We start from the raw sequence: 27,278 nt of genomic DNA on the forward strand, positions 1-27,278 counted from the left end.
CCATGCGTCCAAAAGGAGGTGCTGTGTCCCAGGCAGCCACAGCTCCAAGGAGGATCCAGCAGGTATAATGTGTAAATAGCTTCACACAGGATGAATTTGGTGCTGGGGATGAAGAAAGAGTGGAGCAGCGAAGAGGTGTGAGCAGGTGGTTTAGCCTTCCGTTCGGGCAATGGTGTGATGGACACCGAGCCCCTCGGGGTAGCTCTGCAGTCCAACTTTCCAACAGGATGTCTGAAAAGGGATGGAATGAACCAAGTCAAGACATAGAAAACAGCTGGAGAAAACTACATGAGCTTTCTGCCTTCACTCGTGCCTTTCCAGACCCCTGCTCCTGCCTATCTGGCAGCACCAATCCTTCCTCGGTGCATACCGGTGGTGCAGCACACGCTTTCCTGCCTCCACGGAAAACACCCCAACATTTTCCTGCAGTCATTTGGCAATGCCAAGTGAACACTGGAGGGACACCGCAGTCCTTGGAGGGCTTCAGAGCTCGCCAGGAGGTGCACGCATCCATCACAGCGGCTGCAGAAACATCAGTGCCCCCAGAGCTTTGATTTCTTTGAGCGCTAAACCCAGGAGCAAAACCAAAGCCTGCACCAAGTGGCAATTTCTTGTTACCGCTGTTTACAAGGAGCTCAGTAATAACATGAGGCAGTGGGGCAGCTCAGGCACTTTGCTGTTAGCACTGGGAGGAACCAGGAATAAGGCAGCTACCTCCTGCTTCTGTATGAACAGTCAGGCTTTCCGCTTCACTCTCTCCCCACCATGAGACATTTTGGTTGTGATCCTGGTTTTAAGGAGGTGGAGACCAGATTGGTAAATCCAGGCTAAGAGCCTGCATGGTTTAAAAGAGATTTTAGCACATTTCCAGGGATATGGGGGACCTTCATCACAGCCACTGCGAGCTGCGGGTGCTCTGTGCCTCTGCAAACCAGGGTGCTGCTTTCAGTGCCAAAATAGAGAATCAATCCATGATAGGGTCTTCAGCTTTCAGAATGCTGGCACCAGGGCTGCGCCTTGGTCTCTGAAGGCTTTCTGGGGGGCTTTTTCGTTCTCCTTTGAACATGGCAGTAAGAAGGTTCCTTCCTCCTCCACCTGCTCCAGACATGGCACTCGGCCCCACCAGCGGCTCAGGGGCAAGGACTGACCACTGACACATCTGCCTTCATCATGCACTGGTGCCCAGGCTGGAAGATGCTTCCTGGAGGGCGGTTTGTCAGACTCCCTGAGGACATCCCTCAGTTTTCCCTCAGAAGAGGATGGGAGAAGGGAGTGCACAGGTCCTTTCTCACCTGGGATGGCAGTCACATCTACTGAAAGGGGGTAGGAGCTGCTGCCAGAACTGGAGGCTGCAAACTGGATGCTTTTACCAGGCTGGGGAACTGACAGGTCTGTGTGTTTCTGATGGCACTGTGTGGCACAACACATCTAACAGGGCAGTGTGAGCTCCTCCGCTCCCGTCTGGACTCAGGCTGTGTCTGGTCCATGGCTCTGCAAGCCTGGGAATGGGTAGGAGTGAAAAATTAGCACTGTTCATGCCAAGGCCTGGCAGTGTCAGATAATGAGGTAAACAGAAGGGTATAAAGAGAGCAAACCTGCAAGGCCTTGCGCCTTACCACAAATGACCCTTTCCAGTATGCCTGGTGCTTTGCTGCAGGCAGGCAGAGAAGCTTTGGTGCTGGAGCAGAACTGTTGGCTTTCAGAGCTGGGGAAGACAATCCAGTTACATCGAGTGGATATCTTGAGGCCGTCAGGGCCGTGGGAGGCAGGTGAGGGCAATGGGGATGCTGAAGAGGTGGTGGGTTTGTCCGCGTGACACTGAGTGTTGCTCATGCAGACATACCGATTGCAGTAGTCACGTTGGCTACCCCTAGCCCTAGGGCTGCACAAGCAGGTCATGGAGCACAAGGCTGTGCTTACTCGTGTTTACTCACCTTCTCCAGCCGGTTTTGCCACAGATGTGGGGTTTTTGTGCTGCCTCAGCTGCAGGCAGCGCCGGAGCCAGATGGCTTATTACCAGCGGGGCCAGCGACAGAAGATGGGCACAGGCATGGGCCAGCGGGACAGCCCATGGGCATAACGGGCTGTGGCACCGGTGTCAGGTCAGACGGGGCCGGAGGGCTGCTGGGCTGCGGCGCTGGGGTCCCGCTGGCCCCGGCCCTGGGACAGGCGGTGTTTTGGGGTGCACGGAGCCGGCGCGATGACTCCGCCCGGGCTCTCCCCGCACTGCTCTGTCCCGGGTTAGGGGCGAGCAGCCCCCGCTCCGTTACAGGCGCTGGAGCCCGGGCAAGGAGGAGCGCGACCGGGCCGGGTCGGGCCGGGGCGCTGCGGGGCGGTGGCGAGCACGGAGCCCCGGGAGCTGAGCTGCGCCCCGCTCCGCCCCGTCCCGCTCCGCTCCGCCCCGCCGGGCCGGTGAGGGAGCCGCGGCCGGTCGGAGGCAGCCGCCCGCAGGTCCGCGCACGGGCGCCGTCCCTAAAGGTGGGTCGGGGGCTCCGCTGGGGAGCGGGGGAAGGGGCTGCCCCGCTCCCCCCATCCAGCAGCGAGGCGGTGGGGCTGGGCTGTCAGAGCGCGGAGGGAGCACTCCGAGCCCCCCCCCCCCCAGCGGGGCAAGGCCGGGGTTTGGGGCGCGCTTTGGGGATGGAGCGCTCCCCATTTGCCGTTCGCTGGTTCGGAGGCGCCCGGAGCGCACCCCTGAGCTCGAAATGGTGGTGGGTTTTCTCTGGGAAATACCGTCCTGAAAGCTCCAGGCAGGCTGCAGGAGCGGGCGGGAGGCTGCCGGCACTTTGCAGTGGGAAAGGGGCATCTGGCAGCATGCAAACATGGGGAGCTGCAGCGCTGGCTGGTTTGCTCTAAGGAAGCTGCTGCTGGGCAGGCTGCGTGCCTTGCGGGGTTTAGTTTGGGGAGAAGAAAGGTTGCAACCGATCCCGCGGTGCAACTGCTTGTTTTTGGGGGGAGAGGGGCCTGGGTGCCCCGTCAGTGCTGGATCCACAGTCCTGCCCTAGCTTGCCGGGGGTGACAGGCCCCTGGGAGGCACTCCTGGACCTGACACATTTGCTCCTCTGCCGCTGGAGTTGAGCATCACGCAGCAGCCAGGGGCTTGGCCACGTCTCGGGGAGGGTGGCTCATGGAGCCTTCACCCAGCCCTGGATTTTCCGCTGCCCCACAGGTGCTCTGCAGCCTGAGAGGGGCAGGGAGGAGGCCAAGGAAACCGGATCGCTGGTAACAGGGAGCTGTCAGGGTTGAGTTGCAGCTGCCGCTTCTTATGCATCCTTGATGTAGCTGCCGCATCGGGGGGCACTGCGTGCGCCTCTCCTGTTGCAAACCCTGGGCTTGCACAGTTTACAAGTGCTTCCCACCCAGGCTCAGTCATGCCTCCTATTCAGGAGCTGCACCTCTCAACCCCTGAGCGAGCCTCGCTGCTGTCTGCATGGAGCCCTGCCGGGCAGACCTTGTGGAATGCTTAGTGCGGCCCTGCCCCTTGATGGGGCTTTGCCCAGCACAAGAGTTGAGGAGCAGGAGCAGGGGACCACTGGGTGCAGTCTCTGCGGTAGCCGGGAGGGGAGCAAGATGAGCTGTGGGCATCTCTGGTCCTCAGAGCCTTGAGTCAAATCTGTCTCCTAGGGGGAAATACTCCCCACTGCTCCGTCAGCGGGGCAAGGTGAAAGAGCTGCGGGGCTCTGTTCTGCCTCCTCTGTCAGGGATTGATTCCCAAAATCCCACCGAATTAAAAAGAGAAGAGGAGAGAAAAGATGCCCGTCTTGCTCGGGTCAGCCGCTGTCCCCATGCTTGGGGCTGTGGGGCTCTGCAACCCGGCCATCCTATCCTGCCCATGAAAACACGGTGCACTGGTGCTGCAAAGGCTGTGAGGGGACGGTGTCTGGTTGCATGAAGGTTTCTGCCAGCTTTGGAAGGGGAGAGCTCTCGAGGGCACAGGCTCCATCTGAAATGTAACTTCATGAAAATACTCCCTCTGTGGCCTCTTCCTCCCCTGCATCTCATAGCTCGGCAGCCGACAGCTTCAGCGGGGGTGAGCTGCTGCTTTGTAATTAAGCCATACACACCTCAACCACAAGGTAGATCTCTCCTGTAAATCAAAACACTAAATCGTCAGGCTTTTTTACCTCTCATTCATGGCAGCTTTCTGAAGATAGTGCAGTTGGTTAAGAGGGGAAAAACTGCAGGCAGCGCCTTCCCATGAAGCTGTTTAGCGTGTTGCAGTTCATCAGGCAAACACCCCAAAGGCAGAGGGAGCTAATGGGTGCAAGGGATGCTAGGGCTGCCCGCAGCAGTGCCTGGGGCAGAGCTGTGTCTCTGAGCAGCGGGTTGGGGCAGATGCACAAAGCAGAAGGTAGCAGTATTTTGTGGGAATGGCCTGGGAAAAGGCAGTTTTTTGAAGGAGGGCATGTCTGCGGATGGATGGAAGAAGGAGAGGATTGTTTAGGCAATGGAAGCAATGTGGATGGGCAGGGACCCCAGCCTCTGAGCACGGAGATGATGCACTAGGACACTTGTCACGGTGCCTTGAATCAGTGTCCTGGTGAGCAAGTCACACAGCTGCAGCAAGGTGTCCTGTGGCATCCTTGTCTTATGGCATCCTTGTTCTGCAGCAAGGTGCCAGCTCCCTTAGGCAGGGATGCAGCAGTGATCCCTGTCAGGGATCCAGGTTTAACCAGCTCCACAGCCAGGGGCTCACTGCTTGCCCTACAGCAACTACCGGGGATGGCAAATTGTGGAGTGGATGCTTGAGGGTTTTCACATATCTTCTCCTTGGGTGCACCCGGCAGCATGGTGGGAAGGAGCTGTGCTTCTGTGGGCACAGGGCATGGTGACCAAGCAGTTTTCCAGCATGGAAATGGCTGTGTGTTTCTGGAGAGGCAGCGCCTGCCTCCCCACTTTTGGGTCATCTATCACATGCCCAGAGCTTGGGATGGGAAACCTCCTGGCACAGGGCTTGGGCACAAGCAGTGAGGTTGTTCTGTGGAGGCAGAACAGCACCTATGGGTGCAGTGTCCCGCTGGTAAAGGAAATGATGAATGAAGTTGTTATGGAATAATGAAAACCCAAGATTTTGCCCAAAGTGGTGAAAAACTCTGGTGGCCTCGTCCACACAGCACAGCTACGGGGGCATCCTGCACTGTGACCTCCATCCAGGGGCAGAGGCTTGGGCATGGGAAGGGCTGGGGAGCAGCACTGCATCTCCTCAGAGCTGTGCTTGGAGCATGTCCCCTGCCCTGTTTCTGGTGGTAGAGCTGTGCCTGCGGTAGCCCCACATGGTGGGTTTGTGGCTGGCAGCAGGGATCCTGACGTCTCACATTCATCGCAGGAAGGTGGACTTCCACCTGGGGGTACCAACAGTGTCACTTACAGTTGTTGGGAAGGAGCTTTCCAAGGGGCCATGCCAAGCTGCCTGGTGCAAGTGGGGATCAGCTCAGCATGACGGGCAGTGAGGTCCCAGCTGCTTCGGAGAGGCACAGACCTGGAGGTTTTCATTCATTTCATCCCCGTGCTGCTCAGCCACTGCTACAGCCAGGCAGGTGTGAGGGCTCGGGTCTTTGGGTGGCACAAAGTTGCTCAGCAGCAGCTCCAGGGATTTGGCTCACCTCCCCGTCAGCTCTGGTCATGTTCCTCTGGTCTCCTGGTATTGCCTTCTCAGTTTTCCTTCCTTTGAGCATCTCCAGTCTATTCTGTCTCTATTCCTTTCACGTCTACTATTGTATAGTAATTAAGATTGGAGAGTTAAAAGCCTTATCAGCTCCCTAGTGGGAGACGTGTGAGTCAGCTCCTTGCAGGACCGCATGGCAGTTCAAAACAGTCATGGCTTTTTGCATGGAGGTTTCTTTGAATTTAAAACATAACCCAAGGAATTGAAAGGAGCCAGGAGGGAATTTAACCTGCATTTACAAAGTTAGACTAGGGACAGAGCTAAATGTGCCAGCTTGGTGCCATCCTCCTAAGCTGAGGGACCTACAGAGGACAGACACACGGCTCTGGGGCAATCGGTAATGTCGGTGTTCAGAAACTGTTGCCTTCAAGATCCTGGGAGATGCTGTCTGAAATGGAGAGGGGGCTTCAAAACTGCAGCTATCTCCAGTTAACACGAAATTTCAGGTTTCAGAGTCACCTGATGAGCTGCCCGTGCCACCAGGAGACAAAAGCATCTTGTCCTGCATCTCCTGCGTTTGCGTGCAGCAAGGTCCTGCAGCTCCTGGTGGTGATCACCCATACCCTGGGCGTGGGTCCTGAGTGGGAGCATAGCCAGGGACACTGCTTGAGTGGGAAGATGCCTCCATTTGGGCCCTGTGATTTGACCCATCTTGTCGCTGTGCCTGATGGGGATGAAGATACCTGAGAGGCCTGGAGGTGGCTCTGGCAATCCCATGAGCAAGAGCATGGCACAGTCCCTGTGAAGCAGGGTGACAGCATTGCAGCTCCCCAGTGTTCGGGACTGTGTAATCCAGGTTTTAGGATTAATAAGTGCAGTTTCTTGGTTTTCTTTCCTTTTCCTTTCGTGTTTGCAGGGGAAAGTGACAAGGTCGATGCTGAAGCTTTAAATGTAAATTAACAATAAGCTTCAGATACACTGTGAATGTTAACTCGGGATTTTTAACTGGCCCCGGTGGGGGGTGTTGCAGTAAATCTAGCTTGGGATTTTTTTGATGGCCTTGGGGTTGGCAATATTGCAGGTTTCTCAGGTCAAACAAGAAGGGATCTTGTTGGACAAGAAGAGCAGAGGGAAAAGCAGGAACCTGTCTCAGAAGTGCCAGCGTTTTCTGAATTGCAAAACCCCATCTCGTGTCGTTCATCTCGCTGAACAGTTATCCAGAGGACTTGCTGGTTTAAGTGTGTGTGGCCTGGCATCCTGTCTAGCAGCCCACCAGAAGACCTCCATCTACCATCAGCAGTGGTAGTAACGGCACAGATGGGTGAGCCAGGGTCCTCCTGCTCCCCTCCTGAGGTGCCAGGAGCGGCTCTGCTCTCTGCGCATCGCTCCTTCCCCTCCTGCTTGTTCTCTGTCTCTCTGGCATGCAGCAAAGCTGCAGGTTGCAGCTGGCCACACAATTGTCTTCTCAACAGGTGTGCTTCTCCAGATGTGCTCTGCTCTTCCCTTGCAGAGGTTTACATGTACCATTTCTCTGCCAGGGCTGCTATGACCAGACAGGATTGGAGGGTTCATGAAAACTGACGCATTTCTGAACGCAATTGTTCTGTTGTCTGTGATGGGGCATCTTCAGTTTTCCACCAAGCTGGCACATCACCTTGTTCTTTGGGAAGAAATCTCTCTTTCAGTGCTACATCAAAAGTGAAAAGGTGGTTGGGTGAAATGTTCATTCTGCCTGCTCTGGGCCCATACAGGCTGCATCCATTTTTCAGCCTCTTCAAGTTTTGGGTTTTTTTTCCTCTGTTATTTCAAAAGAAAGTTCTTGAAGGGAAGAAGAAACTTTGAGAAAGTCAAGATGTGCATTTAGACATCATCAACTGCATCTCTTTTGAGGAGTATTTATGCATTTTGCATTACCAGTTGCTCAGCAGTGGTAGGTAAGTAATCTTGAGTCTTGAAGGAGCTGAAGAAACAGGTTTTCCAGCCCTGAAGACCAACCATTAAGATGTCCACGAATTGCTTTTATCTGAATATTGGTTTTAACAGTCAGCACTTCCTTTTTACTTTAGAAGATGATGGTGCTATTATTTTTCATATGGCCCAGTCACTTGTTTCCTATCAGCTTCAGGCTTGTTGGATCATGCCCATGTGCACACCAACGCTTGGCCATGGCCATATACGAGCCACTGTGACCCAGCCAGCCAGCAGATGCAATACCACAAAGACCAAGGGAGGCAAGGGGAGGAGAACAAGGCAAGCAGAGCTGAGTGAGCCTTTCACTTTACCAGGTGTGTGGCTGCTCCCATGGTGTGTACAGGCTGTCAGAAACCGCTCTCTCGGTGTTCCTTCGTGTCTGCTGTTTGAAAATCAAACAACAATAAACTCCGCTGACAGTCGGCATCACTCTCTGCTCCCCTCTTCCCTCTGTGATGGCCAGGCTAACAGGAGGTGTTAATGCCCTCAGCCTTTCCTCATTCTAAGAGCTGAATTTTCTTCTGAAATTACCCAAATGGAAGCCTAATGTTTCTGGAGTGAGAAACACACAAAAGGAGAACTAACCTCTGCTGGGTGATGAAGGGATTGAGAGCCACCCTCTGCAGGTCTTGGGGATACTGGTGAACAAAACACTGGATGTGACCCGGTTTCAGGGGGTGTTTGAGCCCAGAAACCACCCATATGCTGGGCTGCATCAAAACGAGCGTGAGCAGCAGGTGAAAGGAGGGGATTCTCCCCCTCTGCTCTGCTCTCATGAGACCCCCCCCTGCAGTCCTGTGTCTGGCTCTGGGGCCCCCAGCACCAGAGGATGTGGAGCTGTTGAAGTGAGTCCAGAGGAGGCCATGGAGATGCTGTGAGGTCTGGAGCAGCTCTGCTCTGGAGCCAGGCTGAGAGAGCTGGGCTGGTTCAGCTTGGAGAAGAGAAGGCTCCTTAAGGGGGGACCTTAGAGCAGCCTTTCAGTACACAAAGAAAAGAAAGACAGAAAAAGGCTTTTTCCTGTGGCAGATGGTAAGAGATGACAGTTTTAAACTGAAACAGGATGGATTTGGGTTGGATGTAAAGAAGACATTTTTTACAATGAGGATGGTGAGGCTCACAGGGTGCCCGGAGGGGCTGTGGCTGCCCCATCCCTGGCAGCGTTCAAGGCCAGGCTGGATGGGCTTGGAGCAACCTGCTCTAGTGAAAGGTGTCCCTGCCCTTGGCAGGGGGTTGGAACTGGATGAGCTTTAAAGTCCTTTCCAACCCAAACCATGCTGTGATTCTGCTCCAGAAGTGATTTACCAGAACTGTTGGGTGTTTTGACCTTCAAAACAAACCCCCAAAACCCAACAAGTCTGTCCTCAAGAGACCCCACATCTTAAGCATTTGTTTTCTTACCTGTGTTGCTGTCTGTCCCCCAGTCATTGCCAACCTCACTCTGAAGGGCAGTGACACCCCCCCCCCCTCCCCAGCACTTGTCCCCCTTGGATGCTCTCCAGGCCATGGAGCAGCATTCCTGCTGGCTGGAAATACCAGTTGCCTTGTGGCAACAGCCACACTAGTGCTTGCTTTGTTGCATACTAATGAGTGCTAATTGGCCTGGTTATCAATGTTGTGTGGGAGCCGTTAGCACCATGTCTCCAGCAGCTGTACACCTCACCTGATGGCTCAGCCTGAGCGATGAAGGGTATGGGAACCCCGAGAGCGTGGCCCTCCTTGGAGGGGGAAAACATCACCCCGGTTTGCTACAAGCTAGAAGGAGAGAGGGAGGCTTGATGGAGAGTGCTCTTGAGAAAAGCCTCTATCATGCATGTGGGTAATGTGTGATACTGTGTTTGCAGGACGTGTCGAGCTGATCTCATTGGGGGTAGTCCTGGCGCAGGCAGGACAGCATCCAGACCCACAGCACACCAGAGCTTCTGCCAGCGGAAGAGTTGCGGTTGTTGCTGCAGAGGTGGCTCTGCTCATTGCGGATGTGTGGCCTGTTGAGCTGGGACTTGTAAGTGACTTCTTTAAAGCTCAGAATCGGTTTACACCAGCTGGGAACGGCACCCGTAGCTTTTCTGGCATTTGAATCCTGATGATTATCTCCCATGAAGATCAGCGAGTTTCAGACCAGGTCCCGGTGACCACAGTTCATTTGTATTCACTCTTTCTTTGTTCAGGTAATGACGGGAGTTTTTCCAAAGGAAGGACTTGTAAGGAGAGGGGATCAAAATGTTGGGAGTAGCAGCAGGGAAGGATGGAGCGGCGGCCAGGCGCAGGCTGTGAGCACAGGGGATGCTCAGCCGGGATGCAGCCCGGAGGAGCATGATATGGATATATTTTTCCCTCCTACCAGTTGTTAGGAGCAAATAGGGAATGAGCTATTACGCTTCCTCCCCAGCTGCTAACGACGGGAGACTTGCTTATGGTCGTGCACTGGAAGCTAATTAAAACCAGTGACAATGGTAATTGAGAAAGGATGCTTGAGGATAAGTATGACCTCATGTCTAAAATGGTAATGAGGCCTATTAAAATCCCCACCAAAAAGAGAAATGAAAGAGGGAACAGAGGCAAAGGTGGTGCGAGGGGAGCGGGAGCAGGCGGGGACAATACCTTGGCAGCCAGAGCGCCGGGAGGGATGGGGAGCACGGAGGTGCCAGGCTTTTAAATCTCCTTAATAAAGAGCCCGCTCCTCAGCTGGCCGGGCTGCTGCCTGGGCCACGTCAGCCAAAACACTGTGGTACGTGTGTAATTCAAGTGCCTTCCTCCCCTGCTCACCCGGGCCTGGGTGTAGGTCCCATTAAGCGACGGCAACACTTGTTGCTGTTTGTTGTTGTCTTCACTTGCTGGTTCTTTGCCTGAAGAAGTGAATGTGCCAGGAAATGGGAGCAGCTGCTGGCATAGGAGAGACCTATGGAGAGATGTCCTGAAATCACACTGGTGGGGGGTGATGGATTGCATCAGGCTTGGGGTGCCAGGTGCCATGTCCAGCTCGGACCAGCACAGCTCCTGTTTTGGGGTCCTCAGCTGGGGTGTAGGGGCCAGGGGCTGCTGTGACCCTGCTGTGTATTGCTCTGCAGGGCGGTACAGCGGGGCTTGGGATGCCACCGTGCTCCATGGGAACGCGCACCCTGTGCTGACTCCCCTTGCTGCTGAGGACACCCCAAGGGACGGCGGGAGGTTGGTGCTCCCTGTCCTGGCTCTGGATGTGCACTGCATCAGTTGGGGTAAGCTCAGCTCCAGGCTGCTGGACCCCTTCTTTTCACCCTCCTGATGGGGGGGATGTGGTATACACCAAAGGCTTCCTCCTGTTGGAGAAAGCTATCCCCCGTCCTTCTGGCAGGGGCGAAGGTACGGCTGGATGACGGCTGAGGATGTGCTATGGAGCCAGGATTCAACTGCTCCCAGCTCTGCAATGGCAGCTCCAGTTTTGGCAGCCAGGAGCAGCATCAGCGGGCGCTGCAGGAGCTCTGCACTGTCACAGTGGTACGTATGGAGGCAGGGGAGCGCTCTTGGCAGGGGTTTGCTCGGCAAGGAGTGGATTTGGGTGGAGGGGTGGGATGGCGAGGGGGCACAGCTGTCCAGCCACAGGCAAGCATGCTGTCACCTCCTGGGATGGCCTCCAAGACAAGCCCTGTCTAGATGACACCCAGCAGTTAGCCAGAAGGTGAGGAAGCAGCCACAACAGCCAAGTTGTGTCAAGCAGCCCTCCCATGCATTGCCCAGCATGACAGCCGCTTAGGAGTGGCCTGGGATGCTTCCTCTGCCCTTGACCTTTCCCATCCCCTGGAACTTCAAAGTGCTTTTCAAATATGAATAGAGCCAGATTTAATTAAAAGTCATCATCTATAATAAGTGGTACCTCCCCCTACCACTAAGCCAGTAGAAATGACGCTGGGATGCACTTAGTTGCAGTTGGCTCTGCATGAGGCTGCTGGATGGACCAGCAAGGCTTGGCCCGCCTGGTTCTCCACCATGTTCGGGAGGACCATGGGCCTTTAATTAGAAGACCATAAGCTGCTTGGCTCCTCTGGCTCAGGCAGCTGCCTTGCAATTAATATTCCCCCTGCTAGGGCCAGGATTTACTCAGCTCAGCAGTAAACAAAGCGCTCCATCAACTTCAAGTAGCATCAACATCCAGGGAAACAGTGGTTGAGGGGAGACAGGACGTATGTGTTTGGAAAGGAAAGGTGGAAACCACAGAGGTGTTTCTGATGCTTGGGTGGTTCCTGGGAAAAGGGTGCAGTAATGCTTTCAGCAGCGGCCAGCACTGGAAAGATGCTGCTGGTGGATGCAGCTGGGGGTGAAGTGTGGGAGCCCTGGGATGCCAAGTCTGCCCTGCTCGTCTTAGTGGCGAAAGCCAGGTGCTGCTCACGGGCTTGACCAGGCAGGACACAGAACTAGGATGGCATTACAGCCTTGTACCAGCCCTGAGCAGCCCCATCAGCTCCGGGCAGGAGGGAAGATAGTCCTGATTCTAGGTATTTCACAGCAGGTCCTGGTGTAAGGGGAGGGAGACCAACGTGGCTGACCACCTCCACTGTGTGGTGCGGTCTTCATTTCCCAGAGAGCCAGAAGACCCCCAGGGAATGGGCAGAGGAGGTGGGGAGCAGTTTGCAGGAGAGAGATGAATCCCCAGGGATCCCTTCACACTGCTGCAAAGCAGGGCTGTATCCCAGCATAACACAGCAGCAGCAGCTCTTGGCTGGCTGCGTCTCCCAGCCAGGGACTTGCCTTACCCTGAGACCAGAGCAGCTCCAGCCTGTGGGCTGGCAAGAGCCATCCGTGCTCACGTGGCAGTGACACGTTTTTGGTTTAAGAGTTATGTGTTGGCTTTAATTCTCCAGGCTGTGCCATGTTCTTGCTTACCCAGAGGAAAAGGAGCTCAGCTGGGGAAGAGGGAGACAAGGCATTGGCTTCAAATGACTGACTTCGGCCTGCAGATTTATTTCTAGCAAGGCTGGAAGCAGAAACAGCTCAGACCTTGCGGGGAGAGATGAAAATCTGGGGCAGTGGCAGCTGTCAGGAAAACAGCCTTCTGCCATAGAAATTGCATTCAGGTGAACTGGAATACCTGAGAAACACCAGAGAAGTTAGTGAGGAGGTGTGTGACAGCTCAGTCCCTGTCATCTTCCTTCCCCTTAAAGGGAAATTAAGTAAAAGTAATACTTTGCTGTGTGTGAGCCAGCCCACACGTGCAGACCCTGTTAAAATGCTGGAGTATTTTAGATCCACAGCGGAAATGGGTTTCTTGTTTCACACGGGATCATTTTATCCAGCCTATGTTAATAGGGAGATAGCAGGGAGTATTTTAAATGGAGATGTAAAACCATAAGGTTGCCAGCAGGCAAGGAGCGAGGTGCCTCCATCACACCTGCACTGGGAGTGTCCCTCAGAAGCCAGTTTTCAGCTGTTGTGTACCAAGGACCAGCAGGGAGAGGTGGAGCCCAGCCCAGTGTGTCACTGCCTAACACAGCTTACAAACACTGTCCCACTCCCTTCTCTGTGCCACTGGCTCCTGGCCATGTCGCCCAGCTGGTTGGGTACCTGCAGTTTGTAGGGATGAGGGTGGGAGGCAAGGATGCGCTCCCCAATTCCCAAAGCAGTGCTCTACAAACTGGGGTCTTTCTCCAGAGAAAAGTGGGGAACTGTCGCCTATTTTCCCCCCTCCCACAACCAGGGCTGCCTGAGGTTTCTGAGTCACTTGTATGGCTTCATTATGGATTTGGCTAGTTGGCCTTAAGATGAAGGGTCCAGGTCTGCCCTTTCCTCCTGTGCACTCAGCAAGTGGCAGAGCTTGCGTCCAGTTTACACACAGCTCACTAGCCCTGGTCTGGTTCAGTGGTGTCAGCAATGTCCTCTTCCTCCTCACTCCTTCTCCCTCCTGCAGACATCTGACCGCAGTGGGAAGAGCTCCCCATCCTTCTCTGCTGCTCTTCTGGGAGTCGTGTGGACATTCCTGACTGGAGGAGTCCTGCTGGCACTCTTCTTTCTTGTCTTCACCATTCGCTTCAGGAAAAACAGGTAAGGGCTTCCCCTTCCTGCTGTGAGAGCTCCCCTGAGCTGGAGCAGTGGGGTTGGGCTCCTTCAGGACCGCGCTCTGAGCGGATGGCCAGCTAAGGGTCAGGAGGGTACAAGAATGAGGGAGCAGCACAGGGCAAGCAAGGGCAACTCCAGGGATATTGAAGCTTTCTCCATCACACCCAGTGTTGATCACTGGTGGAAACAGTCCTGCTCAGACTGCTCCCTTCCTCCCAAAGGCAGGGAGCTGTGAACAAGAGAGTGCATGGATGCCCTTTGGTTTGGCACAGGCAGCAGCGCATGGTCTCATCCCAAAGATGCTATTCAATAAAACCATCAACAGGACTGAGCAGAAAGAGGACCCGGTCTCTTTCTCAACTCCACAGTCCTGAGAGCATCAGTTTGAGCAGCATAGCTCCGTGAACAAAGCTGTCATGCTCTCCACAGTGTGCACATGTCCTTCTGCTGTTGGGCCACTTGGGCCACAGCTTGGTGGTTGTGCATATTGGTGGGGAACATGATCCCCATTGGTAAGAGAAGCTGGTGTTGAAGTGCAGCCTTTCCTTGGTGCTATTCAGTCTGTACAAAGGATGTAAAGGATGTAAAAAGTCCTGCTCCCTGAATGCAGCATAAATCAAGCAGAAGGCTCTGCAAAACTGCCTCAGCCAGCACTTAGTCTTCCTCAGCAATTCCAGATGTCTCTCCTGCCTTCTTGCCACCTTCTCCCCAGCTTCATTGGTCCCTTGGTCTCTCAACTACTTCTTCCCCCCTGAGATAAATCCCTTTTCCAAGCTTGACCTCAAAAAGCCTTTGTGCTCCATGTGCTGTTGTTTTGCACAGAGATGTGCATCCGTATGCAGGCTGGGCTGCTGCCGTTTCAGTGCTCTGGTTGAGTTAATATTCCTTCTAACCACCACGCATTCAGGAAGGTCCTGCTCCTAAGGGTTTCTGTTGAGCCCTATGACCTGCATCCTGGCCTCAAGCACTTGATTTACTGAAGCAAAGTGGTGGTGGGTTTGGTGAGCATCTTAACTGATTCCCAAATTGTTTAGGCCCCTGAAGATATTCCCAGAGCAAGCTGTAATGAATGTGTGTTATTTATTTGCACTGTAGCAAATAAATACTGGTCTGTCTACTGAACCTGGGAGGGCAAAGGAGGCCTTATTCAGCGTGCAGCTGAGAGGGTGAACTGATGAGTATCTTTCCCAGGGGCTGGGTCACAGCAAGGAAGGCAGGGGAAGGAGAGAGCCAGGTTGAGTCCCAGGCTCTGTGTCTGTGAGGCTGCAAGCCAGGAAGGAGCTCAAGGGTAAAGAAATGAAATGACTTAGCAGCAGAAGGGATGGAGCTACACGGGGGAATGGCAGGAGCTGCAGCTTTCACTTGATGGGCTTGCTGGAGAAGGGTAACAGGTCGAGAGAGATTGGTGGGTCGATTCTCCCCTCCCTGAGTACAGTTACAGGATTATGAGTGATGGGGTGAAATTACAGAGGACCAGCTGTAACCTGAACATTGCTGGCAGCTTCCTGCCTTTGAGGCTGTGCTGAGGGTGGAGGTATCTCCTCCAAGGAAGGAGCAGTGGGAAGAACCTGTTCCTGGAGGCATTTGTAGCTGCTGTACCCAAAGTTTACTGTTGGGGACAGTCACCCTGGCTGCTTTGGTGAGGTTTTTCCACTTCTGCTCCTTTACAGCAGAGGACAGTGGAGGAAGATGTTGGCCTTGAATCAGGGGGTGCAGAGCTGGCCGCTGTGCTGTGTGCCACCTGCAAGGCCATGGGACATTGCTTCCCCCGGCTCTGTGCCGTGGTGGGGATGTGCAGCCACTTTATTTTGTCCATAAAGACACTGGCTTAAGCTGCCTCAGGGATGCTTTTCCGTGCCACAGAACCATGCAAGGGGTAGAGGTGCCATGGGGCAAGCCTGGTATCTGTTTGCTTTGGGGAGAAGGGATCTTGCTGTCCTATAGTAGTGGTGTAGGGCAAAATGAATGCTTTAAGGAGAGTGAAGCCCTCCTTAAAGGGGAGGATAGGATATGTCCCATGGAGCAACGGCTGAGCTTCTGGAGGAGGGAGGTGTGAAGAGCAGGGCCTGGGAGGAGACAGTGTGTCAGCATCCCTTATGGCCATCATCATCCCTGTAAGGGGACCTTCCCCCTGTGCTGCCAGGTCATGACACTCAGTAACTATCACCACCTTCCCTGCTTTGTTTCCTGGAGGATCGTGAAGATGTCCAGCCCCAATCTGAACATTGTGACCCTGCTGGGCAGTGGCTTGACTTACACTAGTGCTTACCTCTTTGGGATTCAGGAGCAGAGCCTGCCGTCCGGAGACTCGGTGGAAAAGCTTATTCAGGTGAGTGAGAGGTTTGGTGGAATGGGTGCCTTCATACATGCACACATGTGCATGTACATACATGTTTGCACATGCTCTGTCTTGGCTGCAGCCTGTCACCACCTTGCTGCTGGGCACATTTGGCTTTCCATATACACAAAACACAACTGGACACTTCCCATCTGAATGGCTTTTGCTGTTCATGCAAGCCCCAGTTGCAGGCGTGATTCTTGGCTACACAGCAGATCTCGATCAAAACGCTGCCCTGTGCGATGAGCCCCCGTGGGCTGGCCTGGGGCAGCCACCCTGAGAGAGCAGCCCCTGCTGTATCGCTCATCCACGGGGCTGAGGAGAATCAATGGAGGTGCCATTTATGGGTGCTGGGACCCTCCGTGCCCCTGCTGCTCACCAGCTGCCTGCCTCTCCCTGCCTGCCTCTCTGACAGGGATGAGCGTCTCACGGTGGGGAGGAGAAGGCAGCCGGCGGCATACTGGCAGAGAAATGGAATCACAGAATAGTTAGGGTTGGAAGGGACCTTCAAAGCTTCTCTAGTGCTACCCCCCTGCAATGAGCAGGGACATCTGCAACTAGATCAGGTTGTCCGGAACCACATCCAGCCTGGTCTTGAATGTCTGCAGGGATGGGGCATCCACCACCTCTCTGGGCAACCTGTGCCAGTGTTTTATCACCATCATTGTAAAGAATTCTTTCCTCACATCCAGCCTGAATCTCCCTTCTTTTAGTTTAAAACCATCACCCCTCATCCTGTTGCAACAGGCCCTGCTAAAAAGCCTCTCCCCATCTTTCTCATAGACCCCTTTTAAGAACTGAAAGGCCGCAATAAGGTCTCCCCAGCATCTTCTCCAGCTGAACACCCCCAACTCTCAGCCTTCCCTCACAGCAGAGGTGCTTCATCCCTCTGATCGTTTTTGTGTCCCTCCTCTGGACCCTCTCCAGCAGGTCCATGTCTTTCTTGTACCGAGGGCAACAAAGCTGGATGCAGGTGGTGTCTCACCAGAGCAGAGCAGAGGAGCAGTGTGTGCCTTTTCATCCATTTCACCCTATGGTCAGTGGGTGATGCGATGTGACCCTCCGGAAGGCCACAAGCACATGCGCACCCATGTTTATTGCACCCCAGGGTGGGAGGGTGCGGGTGTCCCTGCGAGCTGCCCCCTCAGTCCCTCGCTCTGCCCCAGCAGGTTCGGCTCTGCCTGCTCTGCGTGGGGACCTCGCTGGTGTTCGGCCCTGTCCTGGGCAAGAGCTGGCGGCTCTACAGGGTGTTCACCCAGCGGGTGCCGGACAAGCGGGTGGTGAGTACACAGCACCCGGGAGGGGTGGGGGGACACCGGGAAGCCCCAGGCTGGTGTGGGGTAGCAGGGAAGAGCAGCACGTGATGAGGATGGGTACCACTGTCACAGCGCGGGTTTCACACCTGGCTGGGCACTGTGCATCTCTTCCTGCACGGAGAGACATGAGCAGGCAAGCAAGTGCTCTGCCAGGCTGCCTGTTCCCTGGTGGAACATCCCAGCCCCATCACCATGAGAGGGCTTGTTCTCATTCTACATTGGCCACGTGCCTTCATTGCGCTACGCACCACTGTTTGTGCCCAGGTCTGGGCTGATGGGTTTTGTGGGAGGAAAATAAAGCAGGTATCCTCACAGGCATCTGATCTGCTCTTGAAGGAAGGGAGGGAGAGCTGGGTGCTCCTCTGCACCACTGAAGGAAGGGGATACAGCAGCTGGGAGGGAAATGGGAGCCAGCTAGGTATGAATTTGTGTGTAACAGTGCCTGTACAGCTTTTGGTGGCCGCTTTCCAACAGTGAAAAAATTAAGTCTCAGATGAAAGGTGAGATGAGAAGTGGGTACCAGCAAGCACTCCCATTCCTGAGGCACCAGGATCTGTGATAGACTTGCAAAGTTATAACCCTACCAGCTTTTTTTCCCTACTGTTTTGTTCTCTGCTTGTGATACGAGTGTAAGGAATGATGCTCTTGTTTTGGAGAGCTGTTTTCTGTCATAGCATTTACCAGCTAGCTCCAGCATCAGAGGGATGTTGGTTAGCCTGGTTAGGTCTCCAGGAGTTTTGAGTGCTTGAGACAGAGATCTTGTGGCTGACTCAGACCTGGGTGAGCCACTGGACTCCACTCTGGGAGAAGCATTAGGTTGGATGTATCCCTTGGAAGAAACAACCAGAAAGAGACCCAAGGGGATGGAGGTCATTGGTGCCCATTTGCCCCTCACGGTAGTGTTTGCTTCTTGCATTGTTTGCAGATTATCAAAGACCTCCAGCTGCTGGCGATGGTGGCAGCGTTGGTGCTGGTGGATGCCGTGCTGCTCTTGACGTGGGTATTCTCTGATCCAGTCCAATGCTTCCGAAGCCTCAGTGTCTCGCTCCGGGTAAGAGGATGAGGAGAGACAGTGGAAGGTTGCCCTGTGTCCTGTCTGATCTCTCTGCACTGAGTTAGTGGATGGTCAGGTGTTTGGAGGTGCTGTTTAAAAACGAAGGAAGAAGAAGCCAGAAAGCCTTCTGGGTGCTCTGGGTTGGGTTTGTGTCTGGTCTATTGCAGAGGTGAGGGTTTGCTGCAAAATTTCCAGGCCTGTGCAGGTCACCTGGGTGACAAAGGAGAGGTCCATGGCTTCTGCAGGTGCTTTAGAGAAAAGCTGAACCAGCCCTTTAGGCAGCAGAGAGCCCAAATGTTCCTTGCTTTAATCCCCCTGGCAGCACCAGCTTTGGCCATTCCTTTAGGAATTTACAGAGCAGACCTGCTGCACACCTATCTGCACACCTATCTGGCCAAGGCTCTGTGCTGGCTCCCAGGCCAGGGCAGCAGCCTTCACTCCTGCCTTCCCCTTGCCTCCTAGGCGACAGAGAAAGGCATGACCTGCTCAGTGAGCCGGGTGCAGTCCTGCGCATCTCTTTATTCCGATCTTTGGCTCGTTCTCATTTTAGGGTTTAAGGTACGTAACCTCTTTATTGATTCTCCCATTGTAGCTCTCCTCTCCCAGCCTCCCAGCCTAAACTGTTCAGCAGTGTTCTTAGTTTCGCTGCCTGCCTACGCTACATGCCTACTGCACATTCCAGCTTCTCCTGTTCATCCTGGAAGCACTCCCATCTCCAGTCCTTCCCACGTGGATGTTTTCTTGCATTCCCTTGTAAAAGCTGTTAGCCACTTTTGCCCTGCTTCACCATCTCTTTCACATCCACTGTGCCCATATTGACTGTCCAATTCTCTCCCTGCAACTTCTCCTTGCCTCACCCATCTCCCTTCTTAAAACTTGTGTCTTACTGTTTTCTAGAGCACGCTTTTTTCCATAAGGCCTCAGGTGTTTGTCCACTGCAGAGATGCACTCTGTGGCTCAGCCCCCGAGTCCTCTGACTCCAACTCAAGGAGGTGCTGATGACAAGTGCTTGGTGCCTACCCATACAGGATGTGTATCAGCTAAATTATACCGCTGAGGTACACTTTCACTGATGTAGCTCTGCTCATGGCCATTCTTATTCCAGGAGAGTTATGTGTACTGATGTAACTATGTAGGTATAATTACGGCTGTAATTAGCTGTGGTCTCATGTGTCCCTGGGTTGGCAGAGGCTGGACGCATTTCAGAAAGCTGATGTTGACGAAGCTTGTGAGATCACAGCCTTTCTTTGGGAATGGCTCCATCTCTGCCTGCAGTACAGGCAGTTTCTTTCTGACTCAGTGTAAAACAGAATCATAGAATGGTTTGGGCTGGAAAGGACCTTAAGATCATCCAGTCCCAACCCCCTGCTGTTGACAGGGATGCCTCACGCTAGACCATGTCACCCAAGGCTCTGCCCAACCTGGCCTTGAACACTGCCAGGGATGGGGCATTTACCACTTCTCTGGGCCATCTGTGCCAGTGCCTCACCACCCTCCTAGTAAAGAACTTCTTCCCTATATCTAACTTGAACTTCCCCTGTTTCAGTTTGAACCCATCATCCCTTGTTCTATCGCTGCAGTCCCTTATGAAGAGTCCCTCTCCAGCATCCCTGTAGCCCATTGACCATCTACCCAAAATTGTAGGAAAAAGAACAGAAAGAGACTTTGCGAAATGGCCAAGTCCTTTTCCCCACTACACTTCATTTTAAATACATTAGTCTAGCTTGCCCTTTAAAGTCCTTGGGTGCTAGGGACTGCAGGCATTTGTTGGCCTTTGGTGCTGTGTCTTCAGCTCTCATTTTGTCCCCTGTTAGGGTTTGGACAGGTAATGCTTTCACCTACAGCTCCTACAAACTGCTTTTTTGAAATCAAACATCCCCATTGCCAGTCCCAGGTACTCTTCATTAGTGTTGTGTTGAACCTGATCTTACTACAGTTGTTTCTTTAGTGGTTTCCCTGGAGTTAATCTGGATTTACACTCATGTGAGTGTAGGCTCCATCTCTGCATGTACATAGCACTTCTTAGCTTCCACAGCATTAATGTGCTCAGCCCTTTGTGAAACCACTCAGTTTATTATCCTGGTTTTCCTGGCCCAGAGCAATGAACAGAAATGATTGGCCAAGGACATGCCTGGAATTAGGAACAAAGTTCTCTGCTCAAGATTAAAACAAACAAACAAACAAACAAACAACTTAGTGCTGTGCTCCCTGAAAGCCCTGGTTCACCAGACAGCAGTGCTGTTGTCTGTGTCCCAGATAGATTATGTGAATTTTAATGCGACTCTGGTGCTGGATTTTTTTCTTGCTCAGAGCTGGCTTGCCTTTGGCCACGTACTTGGAGGTGTGCCATGGTGAACACGGTTAGGATCCGGTGCGGATCCCATGAAGCAGGGATGGGCATCAGCCTAGTTTCCAGGGAGGCACATCTTACTACTACAACCTCCCTTGGGAATTCATGGTGCTCTCAAGCTGGGAGTCTCACCGAAGACCATGGACATGAACACTTTTTGCCTGTAAAAGTGTCCCTTCAGACCCTATTCCTGGCAGTGGCCATTGTGGTCATCAAGCAGCCACAGCATGGGGGAGTCCAGAAGGATCTACAGCACGTTTGCATTGTAGGTCACAAAGCACTGGTCGATGCCCAAATAGCAATTCAACATCTCTTAGCAAAAGGTCAACTGTTGAACTTACTGGGTAGCACAGGAGTGACGTAGGAGTCCTGTTCCCTGTGTCCTGGGTCCTTGCAGAAGCAGGGATTTTGTTAGATGGCCAGGTTGGACAGAGCCTTGGGGGCTGATGTGAGGCATCTCTGTCCATGGCAGGGGGTTGGAACTGGATGATCTTAAGGTCCTTTCCAACCCAAACCAGTCTGTGATTCTATGATTCCTAAGGCAGACCATGCCTTGCACTACAGAGGCAGGCAAAAAATACTCAGCGTTTCCTGACAGCATGCCCTGGGAAAGGACGAATTCATCCTGCCGGGTAGTTTAACCCCAGGCACGCTGGAAAGATGCATATGTGGGACACTGGTGGGGCACCATGACAAGGAAACCTGCTCTGAAACAACTGCCCTGCTCCAAGGGAGAGAGGGCTTCTGTGTACAGTGCACTTCACTAGCCCCTGTCACTGCTACTAGGGTCAGGCAGGAAACAGCCAAGGGAAGGGAGAAGGATTGCACCTGGGAGTTTCCTGGATTTCTATTTAAAGAGGAACCAACTACATCCTCTTCCCTCCAGTCTAAACCTCCGCTTCTTCTGCCTTGCTTTTTCCTCCTGAACGTCCTTCTGAATCTCCTTCCTGCTCCCTCAGAGGTATGTCGTTGCTCCTTGATGGCACCGCTGCATCCCTGCAGGGATCTCTGTCTCCCGTCTGTCTTTGCTGCTCCTGCTCCATGCTGCCCAAGGAGAGGTTTTCACATCTTGCCTCTCCCAGCCATGCCCTGCTCTGTGGCATCACCTTCAGACCTGACCCTCAGCTCCTTGTGCCCCTTAGTCGGGACCCCCAGGGCCTGCCAGCACCTTCACTCCTGCCTTCCCCCCCAGCCCCACTTCTGACCCACAGCAGCACATGGGGCGTTTGCTGCAGCGTCACCACCACGCACTGAAGGGCTGCATTATAGATCAAAGAGTGTTAATTAGGATGGGGCTGAGTGTATCTGAGCTCACCGGGCTCAGCAGGACGTGGGGGTTGGCACCATCAGGCTGTAATTTTCCACACTCTGGAAACCTCTCTTTTCTGCTTCCAGAGCATCCTCCTGTTGTATGGGACCTACTTGGCCGGTCTGACCGACAACGTCAGCTCCCCGCCAGTCAACCAGTCCTTGACGCTCATCGTTGGGGTCAACCTCGTTTTCCTGGCTGCCAGCACCGTCTGCTTAGTTCACCGCTTCTTCCGTGCTTGGCACAACTTGCTGTTTGGTTTTACCTCTGGAGGCATCTTTGTGTGTACAACCACGATCAACTGCTTCATCTTTGTCCCACAGGTATGCTGTCACGTCTGTCCCACCGCCTGCCTGGAAACAGGCACGGGTTTGGACATTGAGAACTGCAGCCATGTGGCCCAAGCTGCTTATTTTTCTGCTTCTTTCCCCACATGTCTGGGCTCACCTGCACACCTCATCCTCCAAGCCCCTCATGGATTTGCTTCCTCAGGCAAGTCCCTTGAGTCTCCAAGAAGTGCAGGGGCATCCCAGAGGTGCTGCTTAGAAACCCATCCTGCACGAGCGTGCCAGAGGGCACACGGGGAGGCAAAGCAGCTGCTGCCCCCCTCCTCCTCCTTTATATGGGTATTGGGATCTGTCCTTCATACAGCTGTCTTCTCCTCATACCCCATACGTTCAGTCCCACCAAGGGCAGGGATAGCGCCAGGCTCTGGCCATCCAGATGGCCTCACCAGGCTCAGAGTCTTTGTGGCTGGTGGTCCCCAGGGAAGGCTGTCCCCTCTGCTCTTGGAGAAGGAAGCTGGGGTTTGGCACAAGGGAGGAGGAGGACACAGGGGTGTTTGAAGGAAGCCTTTTGTGGCGAGGTGAGGCTCTCCTGCTTCCTGTGTCCTCCAGGAGCAGCCTGGTGTCTGGTCACAACATTAGTGGGAAAAATGCTTCCATTGTTACAGGGAGAGGAAACAGTTGTTTACTCAGTTTAATGTTTGGAGGGATGTTTGGGTTCAAGGAAATGAGGTGAGAAAGGGAGGAAGAGGTAAAGCTGAAGAAAGAACACATCTGTGTAAGAGAGGGTTTGGGGGATCTCAGGGATGTGTATAAATACTGATGGGGTGGAGCAGGGAAGGGGGAGTCAGGCTGTTCTCTGTGATGTGGGCTGATGGGACAGGGAACGAAGGGCACAAACTGAACCACAGGAAATTCTGTTTAAACATCAGAAAACCTTTTTGGTTTGGGTTTGTTTTGGTTTGTTTTTGTTCTGTGGAAGCTGCAAAGCACTGGAGCAGGTTGCCCGGAGAGGCTGTGGGGTCTCCATCCTTGGAAGTATTCAAGACCCAGCTGGACATGGTCCTGGGCAACCTACTCCAGTTGGCCTTGCTTGAGCAGGGTGGTTGGACTAGATGATGTCCAGAGGTCCCCTTCTATCTCAGCTGGTGCAGTTTAACTGCAGGGTCCCAACCAACTGGATGAGCAGCCCTTGGGAGCAGGATTCAAACCTCCCCTGACAAACACCATGCCTGCTGGTGATGCTCTGTCAAGCGTGAGGTCTCTCGGAGTGAGGGCAGAAGAGCTGAGGAGCTGTGCTTGCACTCTGCCTGCGCCATTTTTCTGCTGTAGCCTGGGGGCCTTGAGCATTTTATTTAACTTGGATCGTTTAATTCATCAGCTTATTTTTCCTAATGAGCTTGCTCTTCTATTGCTCATCAGAGATCAATAAGCAGCTGGAGCTGGGCTGCGCACAGCAGACACTAGATGAGAAAGCGGATACTGAGCATTGCTGGTTTTCAGCTTGTCACGGGTGATTCGGGGATGAGGAGGTGTGTGTGACACAGTCTTTGTTTGTCACAGAGTCAGGGACGGGGGAGAAGAGGGAGGGGGCTTTTAACAGCATGCTCAGGATGCAGCGCAGGCACTGACCCTCTTGTGCGTTGTGGAGCCAGGGCCAGGGTAGGGCTTGGATGGGTGGGAGGCTCCCAGTGTCACTGCCGTGTCTCTCGCTGCCCGTGTCCGCTCCTCCATCACACCCTGCCTTTGTCTTCCCCTCTCCATCCCTTTGTCTCCTTGGCGCTGGGAGCTGCGCCTGCCTCCCGCCGCGCCGGCAGGGGCTGTGCGTGCCGCTCGGATAACGCCCTCCTCTTCTCCCCAGCTCAGGCAGTGGAAAGCCTTTGAAGAAGAAAGCCAAACCACGACCCACATGGCAAAATACTTCACCAGCCCCAGCAGGAGCTGCCGCTCGGTGTACAGCGAGGAGCAGCTCTATCAGCTCATAGGGGAGAAAAACTCCATGAAGCGGCTGCTCACCGAGGTACCGGGCTCTGTCGGCCTCCCTCAGCCTCACCGCGTTCTCCCCTTCCCTTTTGTGGGTTGAAGGCTTTAAAGGGCAATCCCCCTCTGGCTTCTTCCCTCCCGAGGGGAGGAGCTGCTTTGTTTTGTCACAGCGCTCTGCACCCCAAAGCACCAAAATGTGAGCATAATCAGGAGGGTTTCAACTTCACAAACCAGCCACCACATGGGGAGAAGAGCAGGAGAGCCTGGTTCCCACAGCACAGTCAGAAGTGGTTAATTTAGAGGGGAGGTGCTCTGCCTCCAGCCTCCTGCTCCCTCGCCTGCACTGCACGGCCAGGAGCACCCCCAGCTCATAGAGCTGCCGGTCCCGGTGCACCCACATCTGGGGGGGTTTGGGGGGGGTCCTTGGGAGGACGAGGTCACACACACACTGCTAGTGGGGCTCTCGCAGAGCAGGGTGATGGCTTTTTGTTCTGTGCCCTCTGCCTGCCCCGTGCTTGATGCTTGACGGGGGGGGGGGGGTGTGTTTGACACAGAAAAACGCCGTGATCGAGAGCCTGCAGGAGCAAGTGAGCAGCGCCAAGGAGAAGCTGATGAGGCTGATGTCTGCGGAGAGCGGCTGCGACCCCCGAGCGATGCCGCCAGCTCCCTGCACCGGGAGCACAGGGCAGTGTGGGGATATACAGGGTGACTGCTGCCCCCCGGATGCAGAGCGGGATGGGTGGCAGCCTCCCTGCTTGCTGGGTACATCGCCTCTTTGCAGCAATGCCCAGGACCTCCAGAAACACGCGAGCCATGGGAGCCACGAGCCCGTTTGCTCTCGGGTGATGATTTTTGACAACAGGGATGAAGTGGAATGTGGCCTGGAAGATGTCCAGCAGTGCAGGACACCCATGGGACAGGGGCAGCCTTCGGAGCAGCTACTGGACCAGGACATCTCGGCTGGGGTGGCCTGGGAGTCGTCCCCCAAAGTCAGCTATGTGAGCAGTGAGAAGCTGCGGGAAATCCTGCAAGACCTGAGCCTGGATGGCAAAACCTGCAGCCCGGTATTACCTGGGGGTCTCCCGCATGGTAGCCAGGGTCCCCTAGGAGAGCAGGAAGGAATGTGGGGCACCCAGGAGGGCTACCTGGGCAGCCACACACCCTTCAGCCCCTACCTGGCGAGACGGCGGCGGAGGATCCCACTGTCCCCTGTTTCTGCCCACTGCCATGGACACGTGTCCCCTTGTGGGGGGAAGGAGGCGAGCGTTTGGGGCTGTGGGGAGTCAGCACATATCTCCCTGGGGAGGGAAGGGGACACGGCTGGCAGAGGGCTCCTGCACCCCCCAGCAGCGTCCCCTCCAGCCACCTCTGGGGAGCCCTGCCTCCAGCCAGAGGGATGGCCAGGATGGCCAGAATCCCAGGGATCTTTGTGCATCCTGCGGGAGCAGCGGTGGCGGCAGGGCACCCTAAGGGGACCTGCTGAGCCCTCCCTGCGCTCCCTGTACTATTACCCGGACTCGGACTCCAGCAGCAGCAGCAGCTCCGAGGAGATGTTCCACGGCTGCCACCGGCCCTGCTGTGAGGTCTGCTTCCAGAGCCCGCGCGGCTCCCTGGGCAGCAGCAGCACGGACACGGACACAGAGCCCAGCAGCTGCACGGGCCACCGGACACAGCACCAGAGCGGGCCCCAGCCCGTGGTGAACTTCAAAGAGGATCTGAAACCCACCTTCGTGTGATGGGGAGCAGCCCTGCCCGCAGGCAAGTGCCCTCCTTCCCCTGGAACACCACTTGTCTTCAAAGCCACGTGTGCCTCTGAAGGATGTGTTTTGTGCTGGCATCTGGGGTTGGGAATAAACCTTGCCCTGCTTAGATTGCAGTGTCAGCCCCAGCCTGGTCAGTGGTGACTGCAAACCGTGTTTGGCTGAGGGGTGGTTGCCACTGGTTTTGTCCTGGCTACTCTGGGCAGCTTCCTGCACCCCACAGATACCCAGCACCTTTGTCCGTCCTAGTGCTGGCAGTGGAAAGAAGGGCAGGGTGCCTGGGAGAGCCCAACCTTCATCATCTCAGAGGGCTTTCTCCAGTGCAGCAGGGAAACAGCACTGTGTGCCAGAACCGTGTGTGGCTTCTTGCACACCACAGACAGATGGAGGACTCCTTCCCCCAAGGCTGGTGATGCAGAGCCTCCCACCAGCATCACAACCCACTGGAGACTGGAGACGCACGGACACCAGAAGCAGTTGCAGGCTGCTGCTCACCTGGGGTGTGCTGCTCCCTGGCAAAGCAAGGACCTCATCAGGAGGCTTTGAGGGTTGGGGTTTTTTAGCAGCATCTGAATGAGGAAGCGAAGTCCGAAGGTGATGTCCCTGGAGGTGTCTTTGCATTCTGTGTAGTTGCACAGTTGTAGGTGAGACTCTGGTCAGAGCTGAAGGGAAAGACAGGCTAGCGATCGTAAGAGAGGATCTGAAAAGGTTCTTCTTGGGTTTTCTTTTTTGCCTTGTGTTTCTGCCCTTCTGTATGTGTTTGTACAGATCTGGAATGAGGTTTGTTTAAATTAATACGGTCTGCTTAATTCTTATCTTAGAAGTATCAAGAACAGTAAACCCAGTGTGCTTGCTTTTTGGGGGGTATTTGTGAAGCATTTCAGCATATCGTTGCCTCCACAGAAGTTCAGGATGCTGAAACCTGACACATGGAGCATAGCAAACCCTCTGGAGAAAGGCTTTGTTAAAAGGGCAGGTGACGGAGTGATCCCAAACCCAGTTTTGAATGATGTCCTCTCCATTATCCTGTATGATGGTGAAATCCCTCACTGACAGCTCTGGCTGGGGTGAAATGCATTGACTGGGGTCCCCTAATTCTTCAGGGCAAAACTGCAGCAGGGGCTGGAGACAGAGAAGCCCAGGCAGGGTGTGAGGAAGGTGGAAGATCTCCTGTGGTCCCAGCAGAAGGGTGGGCTGCCCTTACTGATGAGGAGGGATGCTGAACAAGCCAGAGGTGGGCAGGAGCAGTGCAGGGTGGGGGTTAGCTTAGAAAAGCATGCCACAGCC

The 27,278-nt window shown here is 54.4% G+C and overlaps 1 protein-coding gene across 1 annotated transcript; it reads left to right on the forward strand.

The window, feature by feature from the left end:
* Positions 1-2,425: 2,425 nt before the first annotated feature.
* GPR156 (G protein-coupled receptor 156) lies at positions 2,426-26,786 on the forward strand. The gene is made up of 10 exons (XM_062618631.1): positions 2,426-2,478; positions 10,876-11,044; positions 13,449-13,582; positions 15,791-15,926; positions 17,105-17,215; positions 18,177-18,302; positions 18,768-18,863; positions 22,051-22,287; positions 24,110-24,268; positions 24,786-26,786. Exons 2-10 carry the CDS (start codon positions 10,940-10,942, stop codon positions 25,965-25,967), a joined length of 2,286 nt encoding a protein of 761 aa, XP_062474615.1. The 5' UTR covers positions 2,426-2,478; positions 10,876-10,939; the 3' UTR covers positions 25,968-26,786.
* The last annotated feature ends 492 nt before the right edge of the window (positions 26,787-27,278 follow it).

Source organism: Pezoporus occidentalis, unplaced genomic scaffold (genome assembly GCF_034315485.1).
Source record: "Pezoporus occidentalis ecotype Australia unplaced genomic scaffold, CSIRO_AGI_Poc_V1 ctg104, whole genome shotgun sequence".
NCBI lineage: Eukaryota > Metazoa > Chordata > Aves > Psittaciformes > Psittacidae > Pezoporus > Pezoporus occidentalis.